General features: G+C 38.1%; 1 protein-coding gene across 2 annotated transcripts in view; it reads right to left on the minus strand.

Moving 5' to 3' along the window:
• LOC310818958 (corticotropin-releasing factor receptor 2) overlaps window positions 1-18,245 on the minus strand; it is a gene marked incomplete at both ends in the record, with an annotated part of 54,647 nt that continues 36,402 nt past the window's right edge. For both annotated transcript variants that reach the window (XM_083690081.1, XM_083690080.1), the window contains 10 exons: window positions 1-141; window positions 1,713-1,754; window positions 5,799-5,934; window positions 6,246-6,331; window positions 6,455-6,527; window positions 8,912-8,972; window positions 11,727-11,880; window positions 12,646-12,763; window positions 13,486-13,592; window positions 14,974-15,059. In XM_083690081.1, coding sequence (XP_083546207.1) covers window positions 1-141; window positions 1,713-1,754; window positions 5,799-5,934; window positions 6,246-6,331; window positions 6,455-6,527; window positions 8,912-8,972; window positions 11,727-11,880; window positions 12,646-12,763; window positions 13,486-13,592; window positions 14,974-15,059 — 1,004 coding nt within the window. The remainder of the gene's footprint in view (window positions 142-1,712; window positions 1,755-5,798; window positions 5,935-6,245; window positions 6,332-6,454; window positions 6,528-8,911; window positions 8,973-11,726; window positions 11,881-12,645; window positions 12,764-13,485; window positions 13,593-14,973; window positions 15,060-18,245) is intronic.

Raw genomic sequence — 18,245 nt, forward strand, 5'->3', positions numbered from 1 at the left:
TCACACGGCGGTGGTCTGTTTGATGCTGTGGAAGCTGATCCTGGTTGGGGAGGTGGGGATGGACATTGCCCGTGCCACGCGCACTCGAAGGGTATGGTTGTCCTGCCAACGATGCCATCTTTTCCTGGCAGCAGAACGTACCTGATGATGACATATTAAGAGGTGGAGTGCCAGTGTTTCTTTGAAAAACATTTTTTTTTTTCTTTAAAATGTTTTTATTACAGTACAATAATAACAAAACAAAAATCTTCTAAACCTACTGTCACCATTTCTGGGATGATGGGGAAATTATGGTGGCAGACAAATATATTACCAGGCAGTGATGATCAAATTTATTAATTAAATTACCATTTGATATTATAAATGGGAACATATAGGCCACAGACAAGGCATCAACTAACTCAATTTAACCCAATTTGATATAACCAACTGAACTCTATTTAACCCAATTTGATATAACCAACTAACTCAATTTAACCCAATTTGATATAACCAACTGAACTCTATTTAACCCAATTTGATATAACCAACTGAACTCTATTTAACCCAATTTGATAAAACCAACTGAACTCTATTTAACCCAATTTGATATAACCTACGATCTTCACATAGTAATCTTACTTTCGTATATTAGGTATTTTCATTGTGTAAACTGATTATGTGCAAGATGTTACACTTCTGACAATTAAGGCTCAAGTTAGATGTGCATATTTTATGTCCAAGCAACACTTTCTCACGAAGCGCAACACAGGTTTGTCGCACAAGGCTTGCAAGAGGGCGCAAACATTACGTGCACGTATCACATACTGTATGCACTTGAAAACTACCCTGAGATTGTATTTTAAATCTCAATTTTCCCAAGGCAGCCAGCTAGATTTAGTAGGCATCAATCTGGCATTATCTAAGTAGGCATCATCTTCCTTTCCTTTCATTCATGTGTGGAACAAGACAGCTTGTCGAGAGCAACAGGAGGGTGACTAATTTTATACAATTACTGACTGATTGTCTTTTTACAAATCTCAAACAGCTGCTGATGAACTCATAATGGAGATGTGCTTGATGTAAAATAATAGTTCAAGGGTAAGGGGAGACTTTAAGATTTGTAAATAATAATGAGTACTTGCACTGTAATTACACTGTGTCTACCTACAGGTGTGTAATACCATTTACATGAATCAGTTTTAGGATACCCATTGTAAAGTGGGACCGCAAAAACCTTTGAATCCTTAGATCTCAGCGTGCATCGGAGAGGCAAAAACAGAAGTAGAGTGGCGTAGGGACTTCTTCACACTGTGTTCACTTGTTAATGAAACATTTATTAGGCCTTTATATTCATCAACTGAACTGAGACACATCCCAAAAGGATCTATTTCATAATGACTACACTTTATTGAACTGGGATGCTTTAGCTTTACTGGCGGAATAAATTAAAAAAGCATCCAAAATATCCTTGTGCAGGCTAATTACTCTCCGGGAAACTGCTAAAAAGATGTGTGTCCTCAGTCAAAAGAGATACTGCATTTTGAAGCAAAGATTTTTTTCCAGGTCGATATGAAAGAGAACATAATATTCTCTCCAAAAATACCCTGCTGGATAATTATCTGCTTTCCTGATAGAGCTGAAGTAAGTGTATCTTAGACAGATATGAATTAATCAAACTGAATCACACTGATAAACAAGCAGGCATGAAAAGCTCATTATTGTTGACTCACCTCCCCATTAAGAAAGCAGTAAAACACTGACACAAAGAACCCCTGGAAAACAAGATAGATGGCTGTTAGTATGGAACTTCTTAAGTGGATGGACCATCTGTTTTATACAGCTGCTCTATTAATATCAAGTCCCTCAAATGATCAGCTTGAGAGTACTAAAGTACCAAGTAGAGTTGAGAAGAAGCATTTCCATGGTAATAAGGGTGAAAAATAATTAAAAGGCAATGATGAAAAACTTAAAAATAGTATACAACTAGAAAAGGAAGTTTCAGCAGAAACTTATATGTGCTTGCATAGCTGGCAAGTATTCTAATTATTGGTAGTGGAGGAAGTTTAGTGAAATAGTCCTATCTTGAGATATCTTCAAATACGATAAATAAGCTTTTGGTGACCACTGAAACCTATGTTGAGTTGTACAATATGAACAGTATCAAAATTATTTCTTCAGCTTTCTTAATGAAGTTTTGTGAACATTATGACCTTGTTTTGGTCTTCCTAGCTTCAACAGTGTAAGAGCAGTGGGGTTCTAAGAATAACAAAGAGCTTGGGGGTAGTTCAGTGGAGTGAGAGAGTGTAGTCTTCGGTCTACTATAAGTAACTACTTACTACTAAGTAACCTTAAGCAATACCTAACTAATCAAACAGTAAATATAATTGATATTTCTTAAGTTGCTGAAGAAAGAGAAAGTGAGCGATAGGCAAAATCAGTAAAAAGATATGATACATTTTGCCACAGGTGTGCCTCTGTCAGATAGATGGCACTGAGGAGTGATATTATGGGGGACACCGACTGACTACGGGTGAAATGGGGGCGCTGTTTCTCCTTTTGCAGCTGATGCACACTACGTTTATGTTTTAGATCAACGAAAAGTAAACTGACAGTAACCATTTAAACCCAATGGAATGCTCATTGTGTGTTACAAGTATGGTATCAAAAAGCCGTATCGATGCCAGACTATACATAAGCACCGTTGAATTGGTGTGCCCAGAGTGTTCTGGCTGTGGTGTCCATCTTAAAAGATGAATGTATTCAATCTAGGCCTACTATAATTACATTGAACCTTAAGCTTACTAACCCAACTGTAAACGTCATTTCTATACTTCAATTGTTGAAGAAAGAGATGGTGGGAGGGAAGTAAGATGGTATGATAACTTAATTATGTTGATACTTAAGTATCATACCCTGGTCTGTAGGGCTGGAAGGCATTGTCATAACCATTAAGCCACAGAGAATGTTTTTACTGCCCCACTGTTTTTCCTGTCTTGCTAGTTACAAATGCTTGTATGTAGCATGCTATCTAGTTAGTATATTTGTCATGTGGTATACCTGGCAATCTAAAATGTTCAGGTAAATCAACACTTGTGAATATGCAAGACTGGGTAGCAAAGACCCCCCCCCCAACAGTGGAGCAATGGTCAACAGTGACAGAGGAGCACCAACACCAACAGCATTGATGTAGACAGACCAGCTCCAACAGCATTGATGTAGACAGACCAGCTCCAACAGCATTGATGTAGACAGACCAGCTCCAACAGCATTGATGTAGACAGACCAGCTCCAACAGCATTGATGTAGACAGACCAGCTCCAACAACATTGATGTAGACAGACCAGCTCCAACAACATTGATATAGACAGACCAGCTCCAACAACATTGATGTAGACAGACCAGCTCCAACAACATTGATGTAGACAGACCAGCACCAACAGCATTGATGTAGACAGACCAGCTCCAACAGCATTGATGTAGACAGACCAGCTCCAACAACATTGATGTAGACAGACCAGCTCCAACAACATTGATGTAGACAGACCAGCTCCAACAACATTGATGTAGACAGACCAGCTCCAACAGCATTGATGTAGACAGACCAGCTCCAACAACATTGATGTAGACAGACCAGCTCCAACAACATTGATGTAGACAGACCAGCTCCAACAGCATTGATGTAGACTTGAATTAATCTCTGTTATCCTGTCTGTTCATTTTTTGTGTACTGTATTTTTATTTATTTATTTTTGTTACATGTAAGCATCATTAGAATTTCAAAATTATAAATAGACTGCCAACTTACCGCCAAGTAACAAATAGAACACTGATTTTCCCCAGGCGCAAATCCCATTTCTCCTCACTGATGATAATGCCATTGAAACTCACATTGGAACCGTGAGAAATAAAAATAAAGCAGAATAGCAAGGCGGGTTTGTTTATGCGGGCCTGGAAGTGTGTCACTAATAGGCTACTATTTAGGAGGACGTAGGGAGATAAGGGCACGTATACCCGTCTGCCATACCCCACAGCAAAATTCTGTTCATCATAAACATACTGTAACGCTCGCACAACACTCAACCCAAAACCAACCCGGCCTGTGCTGACCCAAACACCCAGTATTGGAGCAGAAGGAACAAGAGAAGGATAAGTGTGGATGATTGAATACTGAGGACATTGTGTAAAAGCACATAGGCAGAGGGTAGAGTAATGTCCGATACTATGCAAAAATAACTTATCTGGTATGTATTTACGTGTCTATTTCTTGTCATTATTGCTTCACGTTATTTTGTGCTTGTTTGCACTTGTTATCAAGCGTTGTTAGCGCCTCTGTTTGTGCCCTGGTCAGGTGAACTTGCAGGTTGAGGTAGAAAACACTTGGACTTCTCTTTATAAATAAGAAGCAATTACTGCAATCAATATCTGATAATGACACCTACGGTGACCGCAAAATGAATGCTTAGGATATCTGTGTAACCGGATCAACATACCCCTTTGACTATACGCAGCATGCAGAGAGCTGTGCGTAAAGGATGGCCACATATACAGTAGTTATCCTCTTCCCCCAGTTCTGCGTGGAGAGCGGCAGACATGGGACAGATTTGTTCCATCATTGCTAAAATGTGTTCTCCCCCACAACGCTGTCCAATTTTCACTTAATGAAAGAATAATAGGGCAACATTACATCACGTTATATCAATAGATTTCCTGTTACCCTATTGAAAATGCATTTTGACAATGTAAACATATAGTTCCTTTGATGCCTTTCACAAAATCATTCAGTTGTCTTCATAGGGATTTACTGTGCTGTAACAAAATCACCTTAGCTGATAAATATGGAAGAAAAAAAGTAGGCTACAATATAACAAAACATTGTGGGCACAGTGGTGGGTCTGCTCTGATCTCACAGGCTCGCAACACACTGCAAACTTCTATTTGAGGGGGATGTCACCTGGTTGGACTGGGTCGGAGAGAACTCACCTGGATGACGTCACATCGACTGCATGTCATCAAAAGGACATATCTCAGATTTTAAGGATTTTGAATTTGGGTCTTAATATCTATTTATAATATCTACTTATTTCGGACCAAAATGGTTTACTTACTTCAAATGTCTATTTTTCATCTTAAAATGTTCGATTTTGACTGGAGGGAGTCATCATTGAGGAGAGAAGGATTTGGGCTTGGAGAAATTAAAGCTTAGTGGTAAGTTGGTGGTCTATTGGTAATGTCGAAATTCTAACAATGCTAAAATGTGAAAAAACTAACAGTCATGGCAACAGAGGAGGGAAGGTTACTTAATTCAAGGCAACACTGTTGGAGCTGCTCTGTCTACATGAATGCTGTTGGTGTTGGAGCTGCTCTGATTTACCTAAGTTTTAGCCAGGTTTACCACAACCACACAACCATGACATTGGATTTGGATTGAACCATTTTCACCCCTCTGTAGGGGGTCTTTAAGTATGCTGAATAACAGTGGTGTGTGCAAGCACACTAACAAAATAGCAATGAGGGAAGTACCACCATTGTAGGAATACCTTTCCTACAGGAACTTTAATTAAAGCTATAATTAAAACATACAGTACTCTCTCTCCACCCACTCAACCTTGCATGGTAGAGGTACCAGAGAAACAGAGAATACCAACTGTACAGGAATTACACCCACGCGTCCCTGCATCTCTTGACAGCTCTGAACACTTTACAGTAAAGCAGTCATGGCCAGCTTTACTAAGCCTATACAAGACACATCAAGACTGGGTCTTGTGTGAAAAAGGGGCACACACTAGGTAAAGAGAGACTGCTCTGTACGATCTTACCTGAAATGACTGTAGAAAGGAATTGAAATAAATAAAAACTATTTGAGAGATGTCATCTTCCCCAGGATTCACAAAAAAGAGCATGTAGGTGATACCCAGAAGAGGCAGGAGCACTAGTGTCGCCTTCACCGCTTTTCTGTGAAGAGGTAAAAAAAAAAAACACAAATCAGCTCAACGAAAGGAGTTCATTTCACTACTTGATTTAAATTACTCGGCGCTAACCTCTGGGTTCCTACATGGCTAAATTTAGCCATCCTTCAAAATCTGCTCCATTAACAAGAATCTATTTTTTACTCATTTAACATTAAAGCAGGTCAAGAAAGCATGTAACATTCTCAGTAACCCCATGAGGGCAACTCACCTGTACTGTACTGTTTCTGATGTGGTAGAGGCTCTCAACTCACCTGTACTGTATTGTTTCTGATGTGGTAGAGGCTCTCAACTCACCTGTACTGTATTGTTTCTGATGTGGTAGAGGCTCTCAACTTAGTCATGAGAATTCTTACTATGTTGAAGAGGAAAACGAAGTTTATCTAGCAAGAGAGGACAGATGTATGCTTTATTACAGGAAGTATATATGTATATATATAGTAGTGGATGTTTTAATAATAAAAATAAAATAAGTAAAAGGTGAGTAAAGCTGTCTTATTACTCACCAAAAGGACAAGAATGACTGGCCCTTGGTAAATGTAGTCAATATACTTTCCAGGTTCTTTCCCAAACCAGCATCTGTTGACAAACTTTGAATGAATAGCTTTGCTTTTGAAGTGTAGAATATCAACCATAACCACATGTATGCATTAAAATTAATGATGTTGGATGAATATCAAGACTTATCAAGCAAGAAGTTGTTACAATGATCAGGTTCTGTATTATTTGTCATAGCCTAAACAATTGAGGCCGTGACCCATTGACCCACCAGACGCTGGGTATCTTCTCTGGTGGTGCTCTGTCAGGCCTGTCCTCCTGCCATCTTCAGATGGTTGTTTTGAGGTCGTTTTGAGTTCCCTCTTTAGCAAATTAAATGTAGATTTAAATCTGGAGACTGAATTGGCCAGTCAACAACTTTCCACTGTTTGGGCCTGAAAACCTCCCTAGTTGCTATGCCAATATGTTTTGGGTCATTGTGTTGCTGAACCGATGATAGGCAATCTGGGAGCCAGCCATACACATATGTGTGGGGGCTCGCCTGCAGAGATGAGACCAACCAGCCTGTTTTTCATTTTATTTAAAAAAAACAAAAAAACAGCCTCAATTCTTCGTGGTACTGATTCCACAAGATGTTGGAAACATTCCTTTGAGATTCTGGTCCATGATGACATGATTGCATCAAGCAGTTCCTGCAGATTTTTCAGGTGCACTTTCAAGCTGTGAATCTCCCGTTCTACCACATCCCAAAGGTGTTCCATTGGATCCAGATCCTGTGACTTGTCATGTTCACGAAACGAGTTTGAGACGACTTTTGCTTTGTGACATGGTGCGTTATCATGCTGGAAGTAGCCATTAGAAGATGGGTAAATTGTGGCCATGAAGGTCAGCAACAAGGACATGGTCAGCAACAATACTCAAATAGGCTGTGACATTCAAGTGATGATTGATTGGTATTAACGGGCCCAAAGTGTGCCAAGAAAACATTCCCCACACCATTACACCACCTCCACCATGAGAAGGTGTACAGGTGTTCCTAATAAAGTGCCAAGTGAGTGTATATCACAGGAGCAAATTAAGTTGTTTCATTTCATCATCTGACTTCCGCGATTCATCCGCATTTCCTGCATCACAGAAATTAGAGCCCTATTAATAGAATACTGAAGGCAGACTATTCTAATTGTAATCGAGTTATTCAACAATTCATTCAGCCCTTGTTCAATTGTCCCCTTATGTACATGCAGAGACTTACTGAAGGGGTGGGGGGTGAGGGGGTTGGTGAGATTCGATAAAACACCACCATCCAGGAGGGCATTTTGTGAGTGGCAGGGCAAAGAGTCAGGGTTCTTTCACCTCCCCCCTGTGCAGGTCCCTGCCCTTATGTACTGATAGGTTCTTCACATACGGAAGAAGGACTTAAACGGAGACTCAGTGATATGACGTTGGGACAAGTGGCAGAGATTACAGGCAGAGATCAGCGTATATGGCTCTGTGTACAGCATTACAGTGTGACAGCTGTGTGACCAAAAAAGGTAGCGAAAATTAAATGTCTCGCTTTGCTTGGTCTCTGTTTCAGAAGTCTGTTTCAGAAGTTACTAAAGGCTATGTCATATTGATGAGTCTGCCTTTAAAGTTGGACTGAAATGGGAATCATTAAATGACGCCCATAGTAATGCCCTAACTCGTTTTTTCATTGTAATTCTTGATTTTCAAAAGGCAAGTTCCATATCTAAGATTCTTTGAAATAATGACACTGGAAGATGTTAATGCTTCGAAGTGTGCCACCTCCTTTTATATTTTATAGCATTGTAAATAGTTGTGACTTCTGACAACACAAGTTACAATCATGATAAGGCACTGGTGAAGCGTGTCTGCCTCGACTGTAAACAAAGTTGCGTGCACAGCCATGTAGACAGTAGAGTTTGACAGCTAGCTAAGCTAATGGCTAGCGACAGTTAGCATAACTGTCATATGTCAGTTGCTACTGTATATGTCGTCAGATTTGAACCCAGGAGATTTTCTATGAATATGATTACTCTACGAGTCAATATTAGGTATTCGACAATTTTAGTGAATAGAGTAAATTATCTGTGAAATGGAATATTGCTAGTACTGGCTAGCAACCAGTTGTAAATTGATTGGCTAGATGGGCTGTCAGTCAACCAGCAGAGTCTGAGCAGAGCAAAATCAATAAATCAATTAAAGCTGATTTAATATACTTTAATTTGAAAGGGAACTTCGAACATTAGTTTGTGCTAAATTATTGTTACTCTGACATAACAAAAGTTAATTCAAGGCCTATCTATGACAAATTCACAATGATTGTTGAATGAAATAGACGTTTCTGCGTATATTGAGGGTCCACAGTACAGTACACAAAGTAAAAAAAAAGATCACAAAAAGCTGTTTTTATTGTAACATACTGAGATTCCACTGTTCATTTTTTACTTGAACTGCAAACTTACTGTTCATTTTCATTGTAAAGCTTCCCAATGGCCCAAGCAACAATGATAGGACAAGGAATACCTAGGAGAGAAGGAAAACAATGATTAAATAATATATTTGCCGTTCAGTATCACTCTGCTATGAGAAACACGAAAGTCTCTGTCAAAAGAGTAGGAAGACATACTGTAACTAAAAATAGAATGTTAAGTGAAAGTTAAATCTTTTTAAGGGGCATGCTTTCAATTACAAGCTGGCCGCTGCATTTGTAAGCTATTTCAGAGAGGAAATTAAAGAAGTCCATCATGACATTTTGGATCCAGATCTACTTTGATCTGAGTTATCTTCTGGTCCCCAGCGTTTGGCAGATTAAAACTGTTCCACTTCCTACAATTCCTAACGGGTTGTAATTCATGATCTCTAAGGACTAATCTGAGGAAGGGCACTGATTACATTACATTACATAATTGGCTGGAGTGAATGTACTCAAGAGTTCAAACACTGACTGACAGACATGTCTATGCATCTACTGTATGTAAAGACCAACAGATGACATCCTTAACCCCTTTACAGTTTTCTTTTAAAACTAAAGTGATAGTTCACCCAAATTACAAAATAACATATTTAGTTCCATAGCCTGAAATCAGTCTATGAACAAGGACAGACTTCAATCCACACTTTAGTTCTATTTATCTGGGCAGTGTCATTAAGCGCCAAATATGTGATTTTGTAATTTGGGTGAGCTATCCCTAAACATTCAAACAACTTAACAGATATTACGAGTAGTTTCATAATACTAAACAAGTAGAAAATAAGTAAAAATGCTTTATTAACTCTTGTTTACTTTCACGAATTATTTAGAGGGGGCAGTAGTTAATGAGCTCCAAGCTCACACTTTAAATATCCACTATGCTGTGAACTTAGATACCCACACAACATGAGGAACGTGACAGAATTGTGGTGCATCAAAAATACCTCACGATCGACTAACATTCAAGCAGCTGACCTGTGTCCCTACCAGTGCACTGCAACCCTGAAACAGTTTCTAACATCAGAAAAAGCGGAAAAGATCTATGTTGAGGTCAAGTACTGAAGTAATGACTGACCCAGACTTATTATGGGAAGGCACGAAATGAGAGATTATGGTTCAACTGATCTGCAAATAGGATTTCAACTTCAAAGCTGAAACTTTCAAATGCTCCAGGACATCACAAGAAACCAAAGTCAGAATATTAATTTATATGAATATTTGAAATGAGACACGTCTGTGCTAAGAGTAGTAAAACATAGCAGACATAATAACTGCTGAGGTATACTTCTAGATACTTTGCATTCCGTGGAGAATATATTATTATTCAAATATGCATGAATAAAAATAACATTCCAACCACTGGCTACTCTGAATTAACGTTAATTCCATTTTGAGGCCAAGATTAGATTTTTCTGTAAATCAACTGGATGTATGTCCCTTAACCAAAGAGGTCTGTCCTATGAGTCACTTAAGTAGTGTAATGGCTGTTGTACTTAGGCAGAGGACTCAATTGCACGACTTGGAGACACAAACTTAAATCCAAAAGAATAGTCTTTACTTTCAAAAAAGGTTCGGTACACGGGTAGACAGTCAATGGGTAAAACAGATAATCCAGTAGGGGTTGGCAAAGCAGAGTTCGGTAAGAGGTAATCAGTCAGAATGCAGGCATATAATCCGTCAGAGAGATGGCAACAGGGAACGTCAGGAAAACAAGCAAAGATCAAAAACCGGGAAAACAAAACACTAGTAAAGATTGCTGGCAAGCTTGACACAAGGGATAAAGACGAACTGGCACAGAGACAGGGGAACACACAGACTAAATACACAGGGAAGGATGATGAGGAACAGGTGAAGCCAAGCAGGGCAGGGTAGACAATCACACAGGCGGGAAACACACAAGGGCAGGCGGTGAAGTGTCTGAAACGAGAGACAAGGTGAGGAACAAAAAAATAAACAGGAAACAATAAATGAATAACATTAAACAAATACAAACATAAACTAAGAAACAGAACGAGACGTTACAAGTATGACCTATATACAGTTTTCTTCTTCTTCGCTACATTCTAGTACACCCAGTACTAGAAGACGGTTCAGCAACGGCTGAGCTGAACGACTGTAGCTTTCACCAGCACAGTCCTACGCCCCTCTCATGTTGTGAGTCATCATCTGACATAAGTTAGATGATGACTCATTTGACTGCAATGTACTTTCACAAACACTTCAACTCAAGGTGAGCATGGATCATTGTTGTAGTGATGAACACAGCCATTCACTAAAATCACAGGACTGAGCTCATGTTTGTGTTTGCTTTTGTTTGTGTTTAATGATCTTTCATTTGAGAGATAAAACCACAGTATTAAATGTTGCAGGGCATTACGGTGAAGTGAAGCTCCCATGTAATAAACAAAATCCAACAGTAAAAGTGATACCACTTCTTTTGAGATTTTAATATAGCACTTCAATAGCAAACTTCCCAATTCGATGTCCTGTTTCATGCTCATAAATGGGTGAAAAAAGGGGATTTCTACACAATCAAAACTACCAGAGGTACTTCCTATATCAATGCTACAGTAGAATGATATTGCAATATTTAAAGCCTTTTACTTGAATATGGCTGCTATGCAGCATTACGATTGCCATGAGATTTTAGAACATAATAAACATTATTTATGATTTCATGCTTAATATTAAGCTACTGACTACTGTTGAAAATGTTTTATGATAGTCGTCATAGTCTGAAAGAGTACATTGCTTCTTGCTAAAGAAGACATTGAAAGACATTGACATTGAAATAAACATGCACTTACACCATCCAATGAAAAGGAAGACCCATTTTCTGAGCTTGTCCGTTGAATAAGTCATGACAATGGCCGTGTGAAGGTAGCATCCTTCAACAAACATCCAGAAAAAATTGGTCACCACAAAATAGTTATATATTGTTGTAATAAGGCGACACCAAGGCTGTAAACAGATAGAGAAAACCTAAAGTTAGTTAATAGCACAAGAAAAAGCTTCACAGTTTAATAAATTATTCAAAAAAAATAATGAAAATGCTTTGATAGTCGAAAGCAACCTAGAGGTGACTCACCAAACTGCAAAACATTTTATGCAATGTTGTAAGTGATACAGTATCAAATATTCTATGACTAAGCAGTGGGCTAGCAATCATGTAAATTAAGGTCCATTCCCTGTTGACTCCACACTGAATTGAACTGACTCATACAAATACCTATTCAGTCTTTATTTTTAAGTAGGGATATCGCAATACAGTATGAGTAACAAAACAGATTGTTTTGAATAGTGTCCACTTGAGATGAGGTACTGTGGTAAAGTTAGAAAAGTGTATTGGTATACTCTTTAACAATCAATAATCACTCAACCAATGACGAGCCAATGGTTTGCAAGTATATTACAATAGGTTATAGGCAATAGGCAAGTATATTAGTTATTGTTTATCAATAGCTTGTTGACATTAATACATGTTATCTATCAGTGATCCTATTAATGATCTATGAATATATATATTACCATACAGAATGACCCTGTTGTCTAAAGGGATAGTTCAACCAAAGTTAAAACAGATTTTGGTTAGCATGGAAGTGGTCCTAGAGTACATGGGCCAGGAGTGACTGCAACCAAAATTAGGCTTTCATAACCCCACAGCCACCACAAGATAATGTTAGCATCAAAATGTCCATGAAACACATGATCTGTAACTAATGTTACCTCATTGCTCTCATGTATATTGTGGTCAATCAACTGAAGCAGAAACCACATAACATTCCTTAAAATGAAGGTGGTGATCAAGTTCCAGTGGATAATGTTTCGAAGGCATCTTATGCTCCTAGAGATAGTTTTGAAGAAGAAAAAACACAATTGAGATATTATTCAGAATATCATATGTCTACAAGTGTACAAAGGCATTTTCTAACGGTGTGCCAAAGTGTACATTTTTGCCAGATAATTCACCTAATGGCTGATGATAATACATATAAAAAGCTACTGTACTAAAAATAAATAACATGATTAAATGTGTGATTGGGGAACACACAATACCCCAGAATGAGAAAGCGAAAACACATTTTTTGAAATTTCAGTAAATGTATTAAAATTTAAAAACAGAAAAACCTCATGTATATAAGTATTCAGACCCTTTGCTATAACAATCTTAACATTAGCTAGAATGCAAAAATGTCATCAACAAATCACTCAATAAGTTGAATTGAGTCCATCTTAATGCAAGGATAATAGTTCTTGTAATTTTGGAATTAATATCTTTGCTTTTATAGGGTCTTGACGGTAAATTGGTGGATTGACGGTAAATTCTTTTAATTTAATCAATTTTAAATGTAGTCTATAACACAACAAAATGTGGAAAAAGTGAAAGGGTCTGAATACTTTCCGAAGGCACTGTATCTGGTTCATGCTTGTATGTTCTCTTCATTTGACATAAGCAAGTTAATGATAAGGAGGGCAGTCTGTCCATGCATTTTGCATGAATTCTACTCATTGTTTTGTAGGAGGACACTGTAGATACATTTAGAAGGGAACTATTTCTGTACTTGCCTTAAGCACAAGAAGAGAATGAAGGCCACAACTAGAGCTCCCACTGAGAGGCAGTGACCCAGGTAGTTGATGATCAGGGCGATCTTATAGTGCATTGGATATTTTCTCTACAGAGACAATATCATAAAAATTATTTCAATCTTCTCACTGACATTCACAATGGAGATAATAGAAAATAAACATGAAAATATACATAGACAGAGGCATTCATGGTGTACAATTCACCATAAGCTGCCTAAAAGATCATTCAAGTTGTCAGCAATACATAACATTTAAATAAGGTAATGTGGAATATTTTCACTATGAATTACATAATTTAGTTGACTGGATTGGCAAATTAGTCTGAAGCAAGTTAGTTTCCCTCTTCTCAACAGATTTTTTAAAATGACCTTGATATACCATAGCAGAGCAGGATAAAACTGTCATTGTTGCATTGTACCCTTTCATATGGGGAGTCTTGATGTAGCAGATATTAATAGTGCATGTGCCATAAATACTCCTCACCAGAGGCTATGAGATGAGGTAATTAGGCCAAAACTAATTACATACTATAAAGTATAAAAACAGCAAATGTCAACATTTCTACCATGACATTTTTTTTACATTTATAACCTCAATAGAAAGCATTTTGAAAGGCTGTTTTTATGTATATAGAAGAGTAGTATGACTCAATTAATGTCAAAAAGAATCAAAGGATCAGGGAAAAAACAATTGTGTGAAAATAACCTCAACATTCCCATTAATTCCTGTGAATTCCCATGGAAATGTACCGATTAAAGCAGCTACACATGAAATCTGGCTCCACTGTGGCCACATGTCAAAATCGCAATTATAATAAGCTGTTTGTTTACACTAGCCATTGGTACTACTGTAGCTAGCATCCAGCACAAAATCTGCTATCCAGACCATTGAGATAAGTTCCCGACACGGGGACAGGTAATAATTAATATTTGCAACAGATAGTTTGGATTTGCCTGCTTTCTGTAACAAGCTACAATTTGACACCAGCCAGGAGGAATCAATACACTAATGCCATAGACAAATCGAAACATTGGTTGGGAGCTATTACTTTTAAACACTATCACCCCACAATCCCTGCAGACTTTTCATTATATGCTGTATACAGCGACAACGTAATGTGCAACATTATTCCTGGAATTCCAGGAATTTTGCAACTCTAATCAAAGGCCTAATTTTAATTTGTGTTGTATATTAGGCATGCATGTCATGGTCAAGCAGGTGACAGTCTTGGATAGAGTATGTGGCTGTGGTTGTTAACACTGTCTCTAACAGGTTACTTATGGAAAGCATGAAAAGGAAGACTGGTGGCCCCAGATATGTTTGTGCTATAAGCCAACTCCTATGCTATTGTCACGCCCAACATGTTGTAATAACAACAATGTGACTTTTCTAATGAAACAAACAAATCTGGGCCAACCAGGCTATGAAAAAGGAGAGGACAGATTCTATCTGAATGGCCATACCAACCTTCTCCTCCAAGATGGGTTCACAACTTGAGTAATTGCTCTTCAGAGCCCACGTTCCATTATCCATGCATTCTCTGTATGCATTCCCTGCAAAAAAAATGTTAAAACATGTGTTAAGTTCATATTATTACAATGGGCTATAATATAGTTTAGAAAGAGGTATTCATTATGGTTGCTCCAATAGGCCAAAAATTAAAGCAATGAACCTGGCTACACCTTGCCATACTGTCTGTTTTTGTGACTTTCTCTCATTATGCACTATTGGATACCTGAAACTGAGCTCAAATCAGACATGATTTGGGTGTCAGCATAATTTGACTGACATCAGATAAAGCCTGTTATGAAAATGTTAAGTACCTGACTTGCAGAAGAAAGGTTTGCTGTAAACAATAACAATGTTTCTATAACACTGTAGCTAGTGCTGCTTGCAGTTGGTTCATTTTGTTGAAAAATTTGGTTTTATCTTGCTCATATAATCTCATATTTTTATTTACCAGATTTTACTTCAGTCCAAAATTCAACTGGGTATCAAGATGGGCATCAAGATGAATGATATAAGATATTAAAATGTAATCATACAAACTCATAACAAGTCTTATAATGCGGTATGAAAGCATTATAACTGTATGCTACTTCTTCATCTCCAAAAACCTCATATTTCTATTGGGAAGGCTTATTCCGCACTAATCCTGATCTCCCAAATGGTTGATGCCTGGACATCTGAGCTGCAACCCAGTGCCACTGAAAGACAAATGTCAAAAAACTCTCCCTTTTTTGTCAACTACAATCTGGCACACCCCAGAGCTGACAATCAAGAGATAATTTAGGCATTGTCCAGCTTGGACAACTACTTTTCACTGAAATGTATTCCACGTCGCAGAATTCTAACAACTCAAAAGTTGCCCTATGGCAACAAGATAATACCTACTAATACCTACTATGTTTCTGTCTGTATCCAATTGTCCATGCTATGGGATGTCAGTGGGATTGTTTGGGTTTATAAGCATATTGAGAAAAGAGGTCACGTCAACACAACCAGCTTCTCTGAGAGCCAATACACATTTACAGTTGTCCATTTGCCCCTCAGATCAAAGTTTACCAGGTTAAACTTTTTCCATCACTATGGACACTTAATAAATAAAAAAATGTCATTCATGGAGCAAAAGCCTTTGCAAAGCCTATTATTCCTTCAGTTATAGTATTTGCATATCTTTTAAAACCTCTCTCTGCAATAAACGTTGAACTGAATTTTTTCATTTTGCATTCCCCCATTTCATTGTCTCACTTATCTCTTTCTGGAGGACCACTTTTTCAGAATCCTCTTAATTTCTGTATATGAAAAAAAAAATATATATAAAAAAATAATGAGAGAACGCACCAGTCCATTTCAAAGCTTCCTACAGAAGTGGTTCTATTTTGAACACAGACTTTCTTTACATTGAATGTAACAATGTTGTCATGGTTGTTTAACAAGCTTAAATATATCCTGATATGGTACATATTGTCATTGGTGAGGATGGCAATTGAACTAACAATTGATTGATTATATTTCACACTTTACTCATGCCAACCGTTAACCGGAGAGACAGCCTGAGCCTACTAGAACCACTTCCATTGTGTTTGATTGAACATAGCTAAATTGGCCACCTCAAGTGTGGAAAGGAGATAACAGTGCTATATTAACTTTCCAGGACAGCTGGCCCGTGGTGCAATTTAGTTGTAGTGTGTGTGTGTGTGTGTGTTTGTGTGTGTGTGTGTGTGTGTGTGTGTGTGTGTGTGTGTGTGCGTGTGCGTGTGTGCAAGTGGGAGCACGGATTTAGAATGTATTTTTAGAATACAGCTCGTCATAATACTATGTTATATAAAATGATATATCACATCTTCACTTTTATTGGCTATTACTTGAAGTTTGTACAATTTTAATTGTGTTGGAATTTCAGTCAAATTGCAACTGTCTAACTATCAAATCACATGCAAATAAATTGCACACAGTCAAAATCTGCAGCTTTTATTGCATTTATTGTTTCACCTTGATCCTGATATCTTTCAGTCTTACCAATTGTGTTTGATATACTGTACATGCACCGCTTTTCAATTGTCAATAGAAATTACATATTATCAATCAATTGTCAGTTCAATTGCCATACTCATCAATGACAATATGTACTGTGGCATGATATATTTAAGCTTGTTAAACCCAAAAGTAAGGGGACAATTGGCTTGACAGGTGTTTCTGGTTCATCAGGTGTGTTCTGTCAACATAATTTGTGCAGTCATAAGAGAGCTCTCAATGTCTAGTATTGATTCTAAGCTTTGCGCTTTTGGGGTCTGCTATTGGTGTCTGTCAACATGAGGACCACAGAAAAGACAATGAAAGACAGGGAAGCCATTATGAGGCTGAAAATCAATCAAAAACATAGCCAAAACTGTAAAGCTCAGAAATCCTGGTAGCCCAAGTAAGACTTCAACAGTGGATGAACTACAGAGGCTACACTGCAAGGTGCAGACCATTAGCCACAAAAATGGCCAGGTTACGGTTTGCTAAAAAAGTACCTAAAAGAGCCTGCAGTGTTCTGGAAAAAGGTCTTGTGGACAGATTAGACAAAGAATAACATGTACCAGAGTGATGGCAAGAGTAAACTGTGCAGAAATAAAGGAACTGCCCAATATCCACAGCATACCACCTAATCTGTGAAATATGGTGGAGCGGGTGTTATGGCTGGGGCATGTATGGCTTCCACTGGAACTAGCTTACTTGTCTTCATTGATGATGTAACTGCTGATGGCAGCAGCAGGATGAATTCCAAGCACCAAGTACCTCCAAACACATTGGACAGTGCTTCATCATACAGTAAGACAATGACTCAAATATACTGCCATAGCAAGTACAGAGTTTTTCAGGGCCAAAAAGTAGAAAGTTCTCGAGTGGCTAAGTCAATTTCCATATGTAAATCCTATTGCACATGCATTTCATTTGCTGAAGAGGAGACTTCAGGCCAAACATCCTCAAAACAAACAACAACTGAAGATGGCTGCAGTACAGACCTGGCAGAGCATCACCAGAGAAGATACCCAGCACCTGGTGGGGTCAATGGGTCGCAGACGTCATGCAGTTATTGCATGCAAATGATTGTTGACCAAATACTAAACATGAGTGCTTAATTTGGACATTTGATAAATCTGTCACATTACTTTTGGGTACCCTGAAATAGGGGAACTATGCATAAAAAGTATAGTTGTAATTTCTGAATGGTGAAACCAATATGTACACAA

This window comes from Argentina silus (assembly GCF_951799395.1).
Source record: "Argentina silus genome assembly, chromosome: 18".
NCBI lineage: Eukaryota > Metazoa > Chordata > Actinopteri > Argentiniformes > Argentinidae > Argentina > Argentina silus.